Genomic DNA, 19921 nt, shown 5'->3' with positions numbered 1-19921 from the left:
AAGAGAGGAGACTGAATGATTCAAGTTTTGGTTTGAGAAATTGGAGAGACAAAGTTGACATTAACTGAGATGAAGAATTCCGTGGGAGGAAGAGGTTTTGTGGGAAGTTTGAGCAACTCAGTTTTGGAAATGGTAAGTTTGAGATGCTAATCACATACTTAAGTAAGGAATTTTGTATATGAGACCAGACTTCATTGAAGAGGTGGGATGGTGGGGATTAAACGTATGATCATCAAGATATAGGTATTATTTAAAGCCATAGCACCAGACAACATAACAGGAAGTGAGTGTAGGTAAAAAGGCAACTCCAGGTTTAAGAGTGTAACATGGGGAAAATTGGAAAAGGAGATTGAGCAGGAAGAACCTCAGAGGCAGAAGGAAAATTAGGTAAGCTCAGTTACTGGAAGACAACTGAAGATGAAGTTTCAAGATGGGGCCAGTAGTCCATGGTGAAAAGACTGCTGATAGATCAGAAGAAGAATTGAAACTGAACTATGAGATTTAGCAATTAGGAGATTGGAAGGTGACCTTGACAAGCCAGTATCTGTGAAATGTGGGTGTGAAACCTGAGTGGAGTGAGTTCAGGAAAGAGTTGGGGAGAGGAATCAGGAGCTGCAAGGATATAAGACAGCTCCATGAGGACTTCTGCTCCAACTCTCCAGAGTAGTTTGGGATACAAGCAGCTTTTTGAGGCCCATTCTGAGATGGTTTGAAGACCACAAGGACTTTATTTAACACGAATCCCATTGGGAAGCAGGCAGTTTGCTATAGTCTTATTAAAGTTTTAATTCAAAGCACTTGGAGATGCTTTTTTCTCTGGGCCTCCTGATTTTACTTTACTGGGGCTTTTATAAAATTTCATACCTAAGTAAAAGCATGGAGTTTCAAAGCTATTTTTAAGTGCATTACACTTTTGATTAAATAACATAATTTAAAAGCTACCAAATGAAAATAAGACTAAACTCTTTATTTGTACAAGGCTGACTGGTCAAGCTGAAAGCAACAGAAGCAGTATATATTAAGTAATAATGCTATATAAAAGAGACAACTTGAAATTTTGAGTAAAATGATTTGTGTTTGAGTCCAAATTCATTCCTTCATAACTGAAAATTTAGACAAAATATTGAACTTTTCTGTATCTTGGTTTCTGATGTATAGAAGTAAGATGATAGATACAGCACTATTTCAAAGACCAAGTAAAATTTCACATGGGAAGAGTACTTAGTTAAAAATAAAGTCTATGTAGATACTGTTGATTAGAAATTACTTCCACCCACATGCATTGTTTGGACTCTCCCAACCAGTACAGGAGGCAAGACCGGGTATTGTCTTTCTCATTTTTGGAAGGAGAAGCTGGGGCTCTGAGGTGTTCAGGGGCTGACCCACAGTCATAGAACCAATACCTTTTGGAATTGAGACCAGAAATAAAGTGTTCCGTCTCTGATCTGGGGCTCTGCCCACTTTCATGGTGTCCACGTGGAACCACATGGCACAGGAACCTAGTTAGGCAAGGATGCTGGTCTGCTGCAGGCCAGACTTGATAAATCTGACTTGTTCCACTCTTGGTGGTATGAGTGAACGAATGGGCCTGGGTCAGTTTATGTGTGATCACCTCAGAGGCAGGAACACCCAGGGGACCTAGAGACTCTTTCCCTTGACCTTTGTATTTCTCTTCTCCTAGTTGCCCTTGCATGCTAATGAGGTCCCCTAAATATTTAATATGTTCACTGCTCTAAGGACAGGAGCTCTTAACACTCTCAAGTCTTCTTTTGAAGGACACCTTTGAAAGTGTCACTGAATTGGAGTATTTTAGCTGAGAGGAGCCTCAGATGCCCTATGGAGAAGCCCTGCATGTTATGGATCAGGAAGTTTAATTCTGGAACTATTTATGTTGTTGGTCTCAGTTAGTGTCGGGGCAATACTAACAGGAGACAGCCTGAGTCCACGTGCACATTCTTTCTCCTACACGACATGGCCACTCACAGTGTGACCATGGTATAGTGCTACCTAAAAGCGTAATTCCAAAGGATTTCTCCACTAGCTAAGTAAAATAAATTCATTGTAACTCCCCCATTTTAGCATTAAGAAGTGCTTAAACCACTTAATAAATGAACAGTAGTCTGAGTCACCTCTTGAAGGATAAAATCATGTTTTCTCATTTGCAGTTTAAGTGCTTGAAGACAAAGTGACTTTAAAACTACTCATGAGAGGACCCAATTATCTGATAAGCAATTCCAAAGACCATACACACAAATGTGGAAACAGACCTCTTTATAAATGATGTCTGACAAGGAAAGAGATATTTGTGGCATAGGCACTCTGGAAAATGTAATTATTTATCCTCTCACAATTAATGAAAGAAATTGAAACTGAAGCTTTCATTTCCAATCCTTTTTATCTGGATGAAACTTTAATTTTACATAATTAAACTGACTTCACAGTTCGGTGTGTTAAAATAGCAATGAAACAGCATATCAAGGTTAAATGCCTACTGTTGTTGGCTCATTTAGAAATCATGCTACTGAACTCCTAAACAAGAAGGAACACCTGCCCATCCACTATTATCCCCAGGGCCAGGGACAGCCCACAGCCTGCAGGGCTGGTGTCCCTAATTCAGAGCAGCCAGTTGAGTTTCCTTGCATGTGCCAACTCCTGAATAAAGTTAATTAAATAATTTTCACTTCTATGTAAAAATATTCTGGTGTTTTGATGGCGTTCCATAGATGATTTTACCTTTTGTAGAAATTTCCTCTAAGATAACACTTGCATCTTGCAAGTTGTTATTTTCTTTTTGTTGAAAGTATGTTAAAATTCCTTTATCTCAAAATTTCCTTTTCACAATTTATGATACATTTCAGTGGAGATTTCCTTCAAATGATTTTTACACACTTGGAAAAAGAGAGGCCTAAGAAACATTGTGGGGTGCAATGGAGGGGTCATTGAAATGGGGTTGGCATTAGTTTTCTGGAGGGTATCTTAAGAGGGAGCAGCCTGCAGAGGTAGGGACTTTTACTTGTACCTCCTCCTTATTTTTCCTTTGATAGCACCTTTGTGATGATTAATTTATGGCTCAGTGGCATCTTATATTCCCTTTCATTTTAAGATTCTGTGAGTGGAGCACAGTTCAACAATTACAACTGAGTGCTCTTCTGTTTCCTGATGTATTCTAGAATATATTCTACAATTAAGGTGATGGTTGAGAAGGACTCATGGATCTAAGCAATATTCTTGTTGTAATGATACATAGAAAACCTGGATCTATATGGTGGCTTTTCAGGTAAACGGGGAGGTGTGTTGTTGGATGAATTACAGTAGCCAAAAAAAAAAAGGGACCATGACATGACATTGATCACTCAGGTGAATTTTAAATTGAAAGCATACTCTATAATTTCAGACTTGTTCTCTTTATAATGTCCTGCTACCTTGAGATTGTATGTTGGTATGACGATTGGTAGAACACAAAACTGGAAGATTTTAGAAGACATTGTGGTGGGTACAGTGATAAGCTCAGTATAGAAATGTGAATGCTTTACTCTGCTGAGCCTCAGCTTGAGATAAGGTATTGTCTACATCCATGACACCAGAAAGCATCATGGACTTAAAATTCAGAGCTAAGACTAGATGTGTCTCTGTCTCATTGCATTGCCCTGGACCAAAAATGAGGACTTGGCTTCGAAGAACAGCTTGGTAGTTTTATCAGAAAAAAAAGTTAATAGTGGAAAAATGTTTTAATAAGTGAAAAATTATATTAATACATCCATGCAAGTTGTAAAAGCATCTATTTATATATAATCAATTTCATAATTATAAATTATTCTGAGTTTTTAATTAAACCTAATTTCTCTTTCCTTGGGATACTGATGACACTTCGTTTTGGTTATTGTGTGTACTTAACAGTCATTAAACTACTATTTAGTGAAGCTATATTCACAACATCCAAAATCATTGATTGGTCTTTTCTCAATCTGACTTTGGAAATTTCAACATTGAACAAACGTTTAACTAATATCAAACAACAAAGGCCTCCTTGTATAGCAACAGTAAATCTTGTTTCATTTCTCAGGAACATGTAGGTTTGCTTACATTTCATAGAAGGCTTGGAAATCTGGGTCTGATTTTATACAGACCCTCTGACATACCTGCACAGCAGAGTTGTCTACGTTTCAGTCTCAGGTTAAGGCTTTTGGACTGAGAAATAAAAACAATTGAAATGTTTCTTCAGTGCGGCCTGGTGTTCTCTGCTGCCTCATTGGAGCTATCTGATGTGTTACAGATGAACTGCTCCTCAATTTAATTCTTCAAAAAAAGATGGAGGAAACTTTAGAACACAATGGAAGAAATGGTGGTGATGTGAATGGAGGGGATGGACACAGAAAAACCACACACAGATATCTTAAACTCTTTCAACTTTCCTTCCTGTCCAAACTTCTACCAAGACATTCCTAACATAGTACTTTAGCGAAGACTTAGATGGAAGGGAACAGACATCAACATTTAAGAACCCACCAGAAGAAAAGACCCATTTCAAGAATGGCCAAGTGTTATTCTATAATCCTGGCTATTCCTCCCTGAAGTACTGCTCATATATAGGAGTATGAATTAAGATTCTCAATTAATAAGGAAAAATTTTGTTATTTTGTTTCTGTTATTTTCCCCTTTTCTGAATTTTCTTCTATTTATGGTCGAAGGATGTCTGGGAAGTTAAAGGTTCTCAATATAACTTTGAACTTCACAGGGGCAAATAGCATTCTGGTCCATTATTAGGTTGGACTGGAAATCAAGTATTTGCAGAACAAAGTGGCCTTTTCTTTAATTAATTCCTTCAGGAAGGGTAGCCGGTTCTAATTTTGATCTGTCCTTACCATTAAATTTGAAGTGAACTAGAAAGACACCTGTGTACACCCAACAATCACAAAGACAACAGACAAGAGCCCCAAATTAATGAGTACACGAGAAAGTGTTAAATTGGCAACATAAAGAAAAGCGTAATTATTATCTTCATAATGTCTTTTTTATCTGGAGAAGACAACTCTGAGAGGGGTGGCAGTTTTGCTTTTAGGAAGTCTCAGCCCTACTACTCTATGAAAGTTATTTTTGTGTTTAGAATATTTTTGGCAGGATATTATGTGTTCTGTCTGTAAATCCAATGGCTGAAGGGCTCATGGATGACTGTTGCTTGTGGGACGCTGCAGTTCCCCTCTTCACAGCCACACTTACTACCTAAACAGTGATGGGCTAACTACGAAGCCCACTACATGATCATTAAATGTGACATTCACATAGAAACTAACGTGTGTTTATATCAGAGGTCTCTAAAAACAGACAGGGTCTTTGAATTTAATAACTATTTACATAAGCTAAATGTCATAATTCAAGGATGGATTTAGTAGTTCCCAATCATGAACAAAATGCTGGAAGAAGGAGCTACTCAGCTGAAGATTCTGATATGAGTTGAAAGCATTAAAGATAACATAGACAGAAACATTGCATGAATCTCAGTGTACAACACAACTCTGACATTAAAATCCTATCCCAATAAATGGGTTTAGAGATCTGGAAAGAAATCCAGGTTCATCTCCAGTAATGACTTGCTACCTCTTGTTCACACAGAAATGCATTCATGTCTCATCCACCAGTCAATGTCCCATTCTTATCCTAGTTTCTTTGTGTTTCAGAAGGCAATTTCCTCTTGAAAAGAAACCTGAGGACTTTTGATTACCCAGACAACACATTTAAAATCCCGCTAATTAGGGAAGGACTGCAATCTCTAACTGTCGGTATTTGAGCCAGTCCCATTCTCTCTGAGAGGCTGAGTTTGAATTCAGACCAAGTGATTGTGATGCTTTTGGAGATTTCCCAGGCACTTATTCCATCCTGGAAAACAGCAGAATCCATGGAGAGGAAGCACTTTTCATTCAACCAGATAGACTCTCCTCCCCGCCCCCGCCAGGGTTGCATCCTGATAGCAAACCTGAAATAGGAGGGAAGAAGAAACTGCATTTTCATAATACTGGACTTAGGGAGCCCCAGAAAGATGAGGAAGTGCAACACTACACTTTCATTGTATGGACTTCATGAGTTGAAACGGGGGAAGTCTGACAAATAAGACAGTGTTAGAAGATGCAGCAAATCTGAGCCACAGGGGAAGCACGAGCACTTGACAGGAAAGAATGACAGGACCATTTCTTTTTGTTTGAGGCATCCAGTGAAGAGATCCCTAAAGCAATCTTACCTTTGTTTTCTGCCTTCAGTTCCTCTGCCATCAAGCTGTCTTGTCGATTACCAAGCACAAATGCTAGAAACGAGAGGATCAGGGCATCCAAAATTCCAATAATAGCCAAGATGTATGCCCAGCGGACTGAGCAGGCCCCAAGAGTGTACTTGTCTGTTTTTTCTCCACACATCTGCTTCACTTCTTCTGAATCCCAGCCATCAGGGAAAATCATACAGCCAAGAACAAGGCAGGCAGCTTTAGAGAGAGAGAGAGAACAAAAGAAAAAAGATGTTAACAAATTTATTTTAGAAAATATTTCTATTGTTTGCCAAATCATTGTTTCAAATCCTTCTTGATTTAGAGAACAACAACTCTCACCATTGTTCTACTGTGTGTGTGTGTGTGTGTGTGTGTGTGTGTTTCCTGGTTAACATAAAAGCAGCCCAATACTCTGTAGCACAAAGGACTCTGGGAATGCACTTTAGAGCAAGTCCACACATTCTGAAAGGGGTTAAAGTATACTGATCTGTGAGAAAATATTCAGAAATTGAATTTTTGTGTGCATTTGTGGGAAGGCTTCTGTTGCAAACAGGCCATAAGGAATCAGAGTGCTGTAGAATGACAATTCCAGGCTGGCTCTGAAGAGCTGTGACAGCAGCCAGATAAAGGATTAGGATAACACAGAAAATACCAGAGTGCATATTGACTACGAATCACTGTGAAAAATAATTTTACATTGTAATCCCTGCACCTGACACACAGAAAAGTTTGAAACTGTATTTAACACATGGAAAGCACACTGATATTTTCTATTCCAGTCTTTCTTTCACTTCTTTTTTTTTTTTAAAGGCGAAAAACACTGCAATACCATGTGGTACTAGAGAGCTTTTATGGAAATTAAGAAATTCAGAGCTCTCTATCCTTCTGCCTCTGCCTCCCCCATGCTGGGATTATAGATCTGTACCACCATGCCCCATCTCATAAGAATACTTTAAATATGAATGTCATTTTGAAAATTAAAGAAATTAAGTAGCTATTATTGCTGTTTTTATATTTTAGCTAAGTTATTTAGGGGTAAATGGCTATATTTTTAGGTTTCATAGAACCTTCTGAACAGGTTGGTTCAGGTTGGTTTATTAATTCATTCACTCATTCATTCAACAACTGTGTATTGAAATCTCCTATGAAGTTCTTGGTTTGAGGGACACAGTTATCAAGGAAAGAGGCACTGTTTGTGTTAACAAAGAGTTATGTTTTATCAGGAAAAGATGTCAAAACATGAGTGAGCAAGCAAATAAAATAGCTGCAAGTTGTAATAAGTACGAAGTAGGGAAGAAAACAGGGACGCAGATGGAAGTGAAAGAGTGGGGCCTTCTTTAGAAAGGTGGTCAGGTAAGGCCTCTTGTGGGGATTACATTGAAGCTAAGGTTAAAAATAGACAAAGACATGTGAAACCTGTGGCAAAGACCTACGGAACAGCATGAGCAAAGGTCCTGGGGTTGGAAAGGGGCTTACTGCATTTGAGGAGCTCTAAAGAAATCAGATACTGGGTTGAAGAGAGATCATGTGAGGTTTCCAGGGAGGCAGGAGCTGTGGATCATGGCCAGTTACAGTTTACAGGTTCATAACTTAGGAAGACTGAAATCACAACCACAGTAGAGCTCTGTAACTGTCAGGGCCAAACAATTAGAGGGGCCACCTTATAACTGCTACCTCATTGCAACCCACTGAGAAGACAGAGATGGGTAACTACTGTCCTTTCTAAAAACAGGCATATGGATCCACAGAGCAGGCCTGGAAGAGACAGAGCCTGAGGGGTGACACACAGGGCAGGCCACCAGGGAGCACTCTGTTGGTGAACAGATTCGCAGTTCAGAACTTTGGGTAGTGTTGGACTTCTAATTGACTCCTCCCTTTTCCTTCTTACATTCCACGGGTCCCCAAGCTCCTCTGATCTGTCCATGCAGCTTCTTCAATTCACGACTTCATTAGTTCTCCCAGCAAACCCTCACTTCTCTCTGCCTTTAGGCTCCCTTCCTTGATCCAGACTACACATTACTGACTAGGTCATTATGCTGGTGACTGTTTGCAGGTCCCCTCTTGGGCACTGTATTTTACATATTCAGCCCCACTCAGAAAACAAAGCTCTCTACTCCACTTGGGTCAAACTATACATGACTCCAAGATTTTGGATCTCTGCTTGTTTTTTCTTCTGCTTGGAGTATTTGACATAATTATCCTTGAATCTTGTACTCTTAAACATCCTTTAACACTTGAGCCAAACGCAACGTCCTCTGCAAAGCAAACCATCTCAAATTCTTTTTGACCTGGAATATTGCCCATCTGTGAATTCTCATAGCTCTTGGTGATTCCTAGCTTAGAATCTTTGTCTTTTTTTTATGTTGTTACAGTTATTTATTTATAAATTTCATCTTAGTTAACAGATTATAAGCTTTCTGAGGAAAGAGTCTTTTGTCTAAAATAGTGCCTTGCACTCAAATACACTGAAATGGAAAAATAAATGATGAATAAACAAATTGTAATACCTATACAATTCTCTCTAAAATGTAGTTCATGGAAGTCAATACCAGTTACCCAAGAATACAAATCTCGTTGAAGAGGGACTCTGATTTAGGTAACATTTAACAGAGACAATTTTGTTATGACTAGACAACAGATTAGAAGCACTTGGGAGGATTCTTTAAATAAATTTAATTTGGTGATTTGAAAATTTTTTCACATTCTCATTCCCTTTATCTCTCTTCTGTGCTCTCTAAGGTATTGTCTGATGAAAATGACCTGGATATTTTCAAAACATGTGGTTTCCATGAGCAAAAGTCAGTTTACTTGGGACAATGCAGAGATCTTTGAATTCAAATTGCAGTTTGGAAAAAACACTTCTAAATTACTTGGAATATTCTAACAATATTCTAAGTGCTTTTTTTTTTAACGTTAAATGCCTTTCATCTGCATGACAACTACTTTGTGAAGAGAAAAATAAAATACATTCTTTTCATTTACAAATGGGAATTGCTTGAAAAATAACCTGTAGTTTAGCTATACTTAATAGATATCACCAAGTGACTCAAGCCCAGGAAACTCCTGGCCATGATAGGACAACTTCACCAGACAGGATGGTTATGGAGTGGTGACATTAACAAACACATCTTTTCTCAAGAACTTTCTGTCTTGAGGGTAGACTGACTATCTTTTTTAAGTTTCCATTTCTGAAGGGAACCAGGAACTAGAGAAAAGGTTAGATCAAAAAGAATTAACCTAGAAGGTAACACACACGCACAGGAAATCAATGTGAGTCAATGCCCTGTATAGCTATCCTTATCTCAACCAGCAAAACCCCTTGTTCCTTCCTATTATTGCTTATACTCTCTCTACAACAAAATTAGAAATAAGGGCAGAATAGTTTCTGCTGGGTATTGAGGGGGTCGGGGGGAGAGGGAGGGGGTGGAGTGGGTAGTAAGGGAGGGGGTGGGGGCAGGGGGGAGAAATGACCCAAGCCTTGTATGCACATATGAATAATAAAAGAAAAAAAAAAAGAACACCAAAAAAAAAAAAGTTTCCATTTCTGAAAACTCTGAGGTACAACTTGGGATGAAAAGAGTGAATCTAGAATGAACACTCTGACCCTAAGACCACAGGAGAACAGGAATGGTAATCCACCGCTCGCTACTTTCAAAGACTATGACTCCCTAAATCAAATCTTTAGCAATGAAATATGGGGAGACAGATGGAATTATTATTCCGCTACTTATGCAATGGGTATTTTATTGAAAGTTGTGGAAACAGAACTTGTGAAACACGATTTTTATTTTCAGCAATCTAAGGGAGTTGACTGTTCAGAGAAATCTGAAAACCTGACTAAGAAGGTCAGGGTTTTGGGCTCCTGCAGAAAAATGTTTAGCGCCACTTAGCAAAGACCAGTACGGGCTTCCTTCAGGTAATGGCAACGTAACACGCCTTTTCTTCCTTTTCTTAAATTGAAGGATTTGATCCCTTTCTAGTGTATCTGTTTTTATCCTTTTTGATTTATCTGTTGGACGGTAAGATTAAAAAACCCCACAAATGCATTTAAAAGCTTTTAAAACTTTAGATAGCTGTTGCATAACAAAAGCTTTTTCCCCTTCAATGATGTATTATCAAAACATACTTCTTTCCTCCCACTGTCCAAACTTCTACTTGGCTGTTCTGTTTTTGGAAGTGAAGGCTTCCAGCTTCAGCATATTTGATTTAAGCCATTAAGATAGTTTAGGCTCTGTTGGTTTCTTTGGAATGGCATAACTATTATGTTCTGCATTAATGCTTGAGTGCTATAATAAATTCTGTTTTCTGGCATTCTATTAACCAGAACCTTCTTAATCTGCACAATTTGTACAGTCACTGGAAACTAACAGCTGTTCCAATCCTAAGAAGAATCTGCAAGATCCCAGGCTGTTGCAGTCAATGAAAGATGAAATAATTGGCTTTATAATTAATTATTGCCAGTTATTTACAAATTGATCGACCCTAAGATTTACCACCATCTCTACAGTAAACATTAGCGCACACAAGACAGCAGAACATTTGATTAAGCCACATATGCTGTCTCCAGTCTACTGGGGATATTGGACAATTAGTTCCAACTGGGCTATTACCCAAAAATGGGGTTCTTATTAGAAAGTCACCTAGGAAATGACTAACTTCCTTGCAGCTATGTAGCCCTTCATTTTGGCAGCAGAGTTTTTGGAAGTATATCAGAGAGCATTCCTGAATGCTAAGGAGAAATGAGAGCTCACAAGAGGGAGGTGAGCAGAGAAGAATGGTGAAAAGAAACCCATGGCCTGTTGTGTGCCGCCATGGTATCTTCAAATCTAGAATATATAACAACGGTGTCCTTGTGAGAGTATCACTGCTGATTTCCATTTTAAGCATGTTCCAAATGGTTGAGAAGTGTTCACATTCTAAAAGGAAGTTCTGTGTACAGGCTACTGATCCCACAATGGGTTCTTCTAAAATAGTACACAAATGGCTAATGGTTCCCCAGAGCTACTAATTGCATTGGCATTTTTCTTGCTAAACAGCTGAATGTAATCTCTGTGGAGGAAGCACCCATAGAGAAATCCACAAGCCTTTGTAATTTGGGTCTTTCTCCAAAAGAAAATGAAGCAAGATGAAAACAGCAACAGGGGGCCTTAGGACTTGAGTTGCCTGGGCCTGCTAATTTTGCTGGCCCAACTGTCCCAGTCAGGGCTGTAATGTTGTGAACCTGAGAACTGCTTATTTTTGAACAGGAAGAGAAAGCCCCAATTTACCCTTTAGAACATCTATGCACTGTTGCACAAAAAGCATGATAAATTGCCTTGTGTGGCGAAGCGGTCAAAGGAACTCAGTGGAAAAGGGAACCTGCATTCATTTAACTCTATCAATTACTCAAGCATACAGAAGTTGAGGAAATTGATGCCCACAGAGGCTGCCAGGCTGTGGACCTTGCACATGAGGCTTGTCACCCTAAACACCCGGTAAGAGAGATAGAGGACTCATGCCTGCAGCTCCTTCGTTAGCTCATGGTGGGCAAACTTGAGCTCTAATATTTGTGCCTCTCTGAAAGGTCTAACATTTACACCTGTGCTTACTGCTGAAAAATGGTCACTAGGTAACCCAGGGCATGAAATACTGTGGTTTTGAGAGTGGTAGAGAAAATAACTTGTGGTGTTCTAGAAAATTTTGGTTTTAAACGAAATGTAATTTTATGGGCGCTTAACTTGGGGTCCTAACATGAATCATATAACGTCCCTTAGAATGGTGAGGGTTAAAAGAAAATATAAACGAATGCTGGGCCCTCAAAAGAGGAGTTAGAAAGTCATGTCTGATGATAGGAAAGCTTCCTACTTGTCCAAGCTACTTAACCCCAATTTGCCGGAATAAAGAGACTCACGTGCATCTGGGTATGGTGCTGAGTGGCTGTACGCAGATACTCAGGTTGGAGCTATCTAGTTAGTGGAGAAATCTTTTTATAGAATGTGATATGAAGAAGAGGAAAAATACTTATTTGTGCAATATCACTTGTTAATTTGCTACAGTTCAGAATTTAGACTGTAAAAACTGTAGTTTTGTCACCAGTGCACCAGTAGCTGATATTGGATATACCTCACCGGTCCAAATCCTTGAAAGTGGAACATGGCATCATTACTAAACACAGTCCCATCACAGAAATAGTTAATATTTGTTGAATGCTTCCCCCGAGCGGGGCACACTTTACCTGCACCTTGCCCTTAGCTCTGAAATGAAGCTAACGGAAACACAGAACGCGTCTTCCTGACTGTCAGTTTCCACGGACAGGGGTTTTTCCATAAGTACCCTCGGCTCCGATTCCCCCTTCCTATCCCTCTCCATAGAGGCGTGGTCATTTACCCACCTGTGGACACCTGGGGACAGGTACTGGGCATACCTGCCCAGCCCCTTCCTGCCTCACCTTAGAGTTGTTTGTCCACCCAAAGCACGCCCTATAATCGCTGGGTCGTGTGTTTTTATACAGACAGCCCTGCTTTTCAGATGCATTCTACATGAATCGGTTTGGCATTACTATCATGAAGCACCCGAGGCAGGCTACTTTTGGAGGAAAGAGGTTATTTACATCAAGTTCCGGAAACTTTCACAGTCTTGGATGGCTCTGTTGGTTCAGCCTCTGTTGAGGGCCTGAGAACGGATGGCATGGTGACAGTCACAAGGACAGGAGGCTGGAGAGAGGCTCAGGCTTTGACAATTTGGTTTTGGGAGCACTTACTCCAGGAGACCAGCATTCCCTTCTGGGGGCAGCACCCTTATGACCTAAGGATCCTCCAGTAGGTCCCATGTCTTAGAGGTGCCACCACTTCCTACGTTGCTGCACTGGGGACCAAACCTCCAATCCATGGACCCCTGGGGCTCACCATATCCAAACCTTAGCACATCCCAAGGCTAGGAAGCGAAGTCTGTCTAATTCTGGGAGAGCAGATAAAGAGGTCCTTTTGGCTAACACACCTGCCTAGACTTTCCTACAATCCTTTCTTATACTAAGCGCTACTTTGGTGTCTATCTGCCAGCCCTCCACCATCTCTCAGTTGGCTCAGAGCTCTGGAGAGGAGTGGAAGGTTGCCATTCCCTGTTTCTCTGCTGACTTTGACATTATTATTTTTATAGATGAATAAACTAAGGCACAGAAACTTCAAACAGCTTACTCAGGTCATGCAATGCCCACTAGCAGCAGAACCAGGATCTGAACCCTTCTGAGCTGTAATCTTCTATACAGTATGCACAAGAGGAGGTGCGTGAGTCATGGTGGAGATTTCAGCACTGAGAACCCGTAGAGAGCCTTGAGGGGTGCGTGCGTCACTGGTAACTAGCCGTTTAGTCTTGGAGTACAGAACTACTAAAGTGACACCTAAAAGCTCTTAGCTGTACATGTAAAGTTATTGCTTTGTGTACACTAGTGTTCTACCCAATCGGAATTTCATCTTCTATATAGAGCCAAGAAATTAGGTTAATGATAAATTCTAAGTGTGTGGAACGGGAGTCAAAGAGGTTTTATTGTATAAATATATGTATAAACATATGTATTTGGTTTTATACACATTTTGAGAGAAACCCATCTGTTTTTGGCTTGATTTTTTAACATGATATTTTAAGTTGGCTATGTATTATCCAAACATTACATTATATATATTTTTTTTTCTTTTTTTTTTTTTTTTTTACAGTACTGAGATTTGAAATTGGGGCACTGTGCTTGCAGGGCAGGCACTCTTATCACTTGAGCTGTGCCCCAGCTCTTTGTCACTTTGATATTATTCAGGTTGGACCTCACAGTTTAATCCCAGCTGACCTCAAACTGCGATCCTCCTACTTAAAGTCTCCCTCATAGCTGGGATTACAGACATGAACCACCACATCAAGTATATTGGTTAAGATTGGGTCTCTAACTTTTCTCTGGGCTGATCTCAAACCATGATCCTCCAGATTTCCACCTCTTCAGTAGCTGGGATTGCAGAAGTGAACCACTGCATCTGGCCCATATTTAATATGTTCTCAAAAGACTTATATTCCTTTTATGATTATATGTGTGTACTTTATTAATTCATATTTCTGGATACTTGTATGTAGATTAATTTTTGCTTTGGATCAAAATAAAGACATGAATCAGTTACATTTTAGTTAAGTTTTATGAAGCTATTCCTTTTAAATAATTTTGGGTTTCAATAAACACTGTTTTAATGAATATTTTAATAAACAAAAAACTATACATACTGGCAGGTCACAAGCATATCTGATATTTGCAGGAGAGACTTTGACTTAGGCATACTTTCCTGAACTAATGTATTGCATTCCAGAGTGAAGATTAAAAAAAAAAACTTCATTGTGTCTATTGAAGGTAAACAAATGATGCCAGAATATCCCGCACATAGTGTAAAATGGTTTCCATAGTGGAACAAGTGCAGAGGTCACGTGCTCACCCATCTGCCCACTGAGGCCAGAGCAGCTGCAAGCACTCATTTAGCAAAAGTCCTGAACACAGCACAGTGCAATCAACAGTGGTCCTGGGCCCTACTTTAGACCTTTTCACTTTTCATCTTACGCATTTGCTATTTTGTATCCTTTGACCTAATCGCCCCACTTTCTCCCCAGCCCCCACTCAGATTACTACTGTTTTAATCTCTACCTCTGCATGTTTGGCTATTTAGAGATTCTGCATGAAAGTGAGGTTGTGGAGCCAGAGGTGGTGGCACATGCCTGTAAAGCACAGCACTTGGGAGGTGAGGCAGGAGGACTGTGAGTCTGAGGCCAGCCTGGGCTACACAGTGAGTCTCTGTCTCAAAAGACAAAACAAAACACGGCAATGTGATCGCACAATAGTTTTCTTTCTGTGTCTGGATTTTTCACTTATAATAATGTCCTTCAGGTCCATTCATGTTGTGACAAATGGCAGGATCTTTCTCCCCTTTTTAAGGCCAAGTAATATTCCATTGTGTAATACACCACAGTTTCTTTTTCCATTCATCCATTGATGGACACCCACTGCTGTTTCCATATCTTGGCTACTATGAGTGGTGCTGTCACTATCTTTACAAGGGAGTGCACATATCTTTACCAGGTGGCTATTTCATCTCTTTTGAGTATGTGTCCAGAGGAGGGATGGCTGGGTCATATATAGTTCTAGTTTTAATTTCCTTAGGCAGCTCCAAACTGTTTTCCCCAATTGCTGCACCAATCTACATCCCCCCAACAGTGCACAAGGGTTCATTTTCTGCCACGCTTTCACCAGCACTTGCTATTTCTTGTCTTGTGTGTGTGTATATGTGTGCATGTAGGTATGTGTGTGTGTCTATGTGCGTGCATGTGTGTGGTGCTGGGGATTGAACCCCGAGTCTTGTACATGCTAGACAAGTTCCTCTATCACTCTACCACTCTACCACTGAGCCACACCCCACTGTCTCCTGTGTTTAGACAGCAGCTACCCTACCACGTGTGAGGTGTTGGCTTATAGCGGGTTTGGTTTGCATCTCCCTGATGATCAGTTATGTTGAGTACCTTTTCACGAACTTCTTGGTCATTTTCATGTCATTTTGGAAAAATGCCTATTTAAGCTCTCTGCCAATTTTAAATTGGACTATATGGGTATGTTTTTGCTGTTGAGTTGTAGAAGTTCTTTGGCTATTAGCTCCATATCTGATTGCATATATTGTTTGCAAAGTTTTCCCTCAGTGTGTAGAGTGCCTTTTCATTTTGTTCATTTTTCCCTTTGCTGTACAGAGGCTTTTTAGTTTGATATATTTCTGTCTTTGAAATTTTGTTTTCATAACCTCAGTTTTGGTGTGGGAGTCAAGATTCATGGTCAAGGCCGATGCCATATTCACTCTCTTAACTCTCTCCTTATGTCCTCCCCCTCCGCCACTGGTACCAGCCCCCCAGACAGGACCTGTTTTGAGCTGGTCTTTGTGTGTAGGGTAAGATAAGAGCCCAATTTCACACTTTTGCACATAGAAATTCAATTTTCCCAGCCCATTTATTAGAGAGACCAATTTTTCCCAATTGTGTTTTTGGCACTCTTGGTGAAAATTCACTGACCACGTACATTTAGATTTATTTCTGGGCTCTCTAGTCTATTGCCTTGGTCCATAAGGACATGAATCCGAAGAGGAGAAAAGATCATTCCTCTCTATGGGCATATGGACAGGACCCTGTGTTGTGCATCTAATACCAGCATTCCAGCAAATCAGCTTTAACAGGATTATCTATTTACCTTACTTCATTAATATTTAGTGCTGAATTTGTATTCACTTTATGTTCCATACACATATTAAGGGGAATAATTGTGCTTGTAAAAGTAATTCAGGAGCTGACTGACTAAACGTCTTCATGCACAGCAGGTGGAAAGAGGGTGGCACCCTCACTCTCCACCCTGACCTAACCATGAGAAGCAGGGAAAGTCACCGTGCAAATCTGGCTACCAGAACGTCAATTTGTCAATGCAAAGGCTGACCTTAGGACCAATTTAATTTAATTTTTAATTCCTTTTCAGTGAGGAAAAACTCTTCTAAGCCCCAAAGACCCTCTGGAAGCATAAATGGGTATTCTAGCCACTTTCTTAAAATGGAATGTGGCACCAATATAGTGTCTTTCCCCTTAATTTTAATTTTTTTTGTGGTCAGAACACTTAACACTAGATCTACCTTCTACATAAAATTTTAAGGGTTCAATACGATATTGCTAACTATAAGCACAATGTCATTCTTCAGGTCCTAAGAGTGCCTTCATCTGTGTAACTGAACTTCATACCAGTTGGCCAGCAACTCCCCAACTCTCCCTCACCCTAACCCCTGGCAGTCACTGCTCCATCCTGTGACTCACTCTTAAGTTATTTTAGAGATCAGTATTTGTCTTCCTGTGACTGACTTACTTCATTTAGTATAATGTCCTACTGCTCATCTGTATTGCCATATGTTGCAGAATCTCCTTCCATTTAAAGGATGAATAATGTTCCATTGTATGGAGATACATGTTTTCTTTAATCATGCGTTTGTACATAGACAGCTTTAAAAAAAGATTTTTAAGTTATTTAAAAAAATATACAACGGGATTTATTGTGATGTTTCCATGCACCATAATGGATATTATAATGTACTTTGTGTTCTTCTTACATTAAGTTACTGCAAATAGTGCTGAACACAGCGGGGCTCAGGAATCTTTGGGATCTTGATTTCCATTCTTTGGAATAAATAGCCAGAAGTGGGATTTCTGAATCCTATGGTAGTTCTAGTTTTTTCATTTTTTGAGGAACTGCCATACTGTTTTCCATAGTGGTTATACTATTTTTCAATACCACCAATAGTATAGGAGAATTCCAGTTTCTGCACCTTATCACCAACACTTTGTTTTTTTTTCCTTTCGTTTTAATAGTAGTAATCCTAGCGGGTGTGAGGAGGTACCTCATTGTGGTGCCTGCATTTCCATGGTGATTAATGACACTGAGAATATCTCATAGACCTGTTGGTCATTTGTGTGTCTTCTTTTGATAATTGTCTATTCAACTCTTTAGTCCATTTTAAAATCAGGTTATTAGTTTTTTTCTTTTTTGCTATTTAGTAGTACAAAGAGAACATTATATATTTTGAAATTTAACCTAGTATCACAGATACATGGGTCAAAAATATTGTCTTTTATTCTGTAAGTTGCCTTTTATTCTGTTCATTTTTTTTTTTTTGCTGGGCAGAAGCTGTTTAGTTTGATGTAGTTCCATTTATCAATTTTTGCTTTTGCTGTCTGTGGTTTTTGTGTCATATCAAAGAAATCATTACCAATACAAATGTCATAAATCTTTCCCCTATTTTTTTTTCTAGGAGTTTATTTATTTATTTATTTTTGTTTTTGACACTTCTAGGAGTTTAATGGTTTTAGATCTTATTGTTTATGTTTTTAATCCATTTGACTTGATTTTGGGGTATGCTATAGAATATGGGTCCAATTTCCTGCTGTACCTGTGCATATACAGTTTCCAGCACCATTTTTTGAAGACACCAACCCTTTCTCAATGTGTATTCTTGTCACCCTTATGGAAATTGAGTTGAGCATACATGTATAGATTTTTTTCTTGGCTTTCTGTTCTGTTCTATTGATCTATATGTCTGTCTTTCTGCCAGTGCTATTGGGTTTTAATCATTGTAACTTTATAATAGATTTTGAAAAAGTATGATGCATCCAGCTTTGTTCTTCTCTCTTAGGATTGATTTGATTATTCAGGGTCCTTTGTGGTTCCATATGAATTGTAGAATTGTTTTCTTTCTATTTATATAAAAGATGCTATTGTGATTTTGATAGGAATTTTACTGAATCTGTAGATTGCCTTGGGTAGTGTGAACATTTTTGCAATATTAAGTCTTCTAATTCATTAACATAAAATGTCTTTCCATTCCTTTTTTTTCTTTTTAAATTTCTTTCATCAGTATTTTGTGGTGTTTAGTACATATGGTTCACCTTATTAGTTAGGCCTAAGAATAATCTTTTTTGGTGCTATTACAAATAGCACTAAATTTTCCAAATTTTCTTTTCGGATAGTTCATTGTTAGTGTATAGAAACACACAACTGATTTTTGTATATTAATTTTTGTATCCTGAAACTTTACTGAACTTATTAGCTTTTTTTGTGGTACTGAACTCAGCGCTTCACACTTGCCAGGCAGGTGCTCTACTGCTTGCACTAAGCCTCCAGCCCTTTTTGCTCTGGTTATTGGGAGACAGGGTCTCATTTTTTTGCCCAGGCTGCCTAGACCATGATCCTCCTGTTTTGTGCTTCCCACCATAGCTGGGATGACAAGTGCACACCAACACGAGTGCTTCTCTTCATGAGGAAAGACCTCATCAAGGGGACACTGTACTCTCATATTGCACATCTTAACAGGTACCCAAGTTGCATCTTTTTACATAATGTCATCTCTTTCTTTCCACATATGTGTAAATATACTCATGGATATAGGTGTATATTTCTGTATGTAAATCGGTCTGCCCCAAATCCTGGTCTTTAGGCAGTTTAAGAACAGCTGCATAAGATACCTTAAAGGCAACTGAGGCCAATAGGAGAAGGGGATCAGGAACTGGAGAAAAGGTTAGATCAAAAAGAATTAACCTAGAAGGTAACACACACGCACAGGAAATTAATGTGAGTCAACTCTCTGTATAGCTATCCTTATCTCAACTAGCAAAACCCTTGTTCCTTCCTATTATTGCTTATACTCTCTCGTCAACAAAATTAGAGATAAGGGCAAAATAGTTTCTGCTGGGTATCAAGGGGGTGGGGGGAGAGAGAAAGGGGGATGGGTGGTAAGGGAGGGGGTGGGGGCAGGGAGAGAAATGACCCAAGCATTGTATGCACATATGAATAAAATAAAATAAAAAAAGAACAGCTGCATAAGCTATAGAACAGTCATCAGTCCCCTTGCAGAGAGGACTGATGGTGTTTAGGACAGACACGACCCAGCCTAGACATTGAGTTATTTTTTCACTACACTGAAAGGACAGGACAGCGCCATGGGTTCTGGATAACAAAATCTAGAAAGTGACTGTTTCTTATGACTAGCTTTCTCTTCAGTGTCATTTCCTCTCTCTAATTCCCACATTGCTTAGACATTTAGGATCAAAGTTGTAAGGACTCTGAGGGACTGATTTATTACATTTAAAACAAAGAAC

General features: G+C 39.3%; 1 protein-coding gene across 4 annotated transcripts in view; it reads right to left on the bottom strand.

The window, feature by feature from the left end:
- Lhfpl3 (LHFPL tetraspan subfamily member 3) overlaps nt 1-19921 on the bottom strand; it is a 543198-nt gene that overhangs the window by 140494 nt on the left and 382783 nt on the right. For all 4 annotated transcript variants that reach the window (XM_074064954.1, XM_074064953.1, XM_074064952.1 and 1 more), the window contains exon 2: nt 6233-6469. In XM_074064954.1, the coding sequence (XP_073921055.1) occupies nt 6233-6469 (237 nt within the window). The remainder of the gene's footprint in view (nt 1-6232; nt 6470-19921) is intronic.

Source organism: Castor canadensis, chromosome 2 (genome assembly GCF_047511655.1).
Source record: "Castor canadensis chromosome 2, mCasCan1.hap1v2, whole genome shotgun sequence".
Classification (NCBI taxonomy): Eukaryota; Metazoa; Chordata; class Mammalia; order Rodentia; family Castoridae; genus Castor; species Castor canadensis.
The sequence above is the reverse complement of the archived record's forward strand: the minus strand, read 5'-3'. Positions and strand labels throughout refer to the sequence as shown.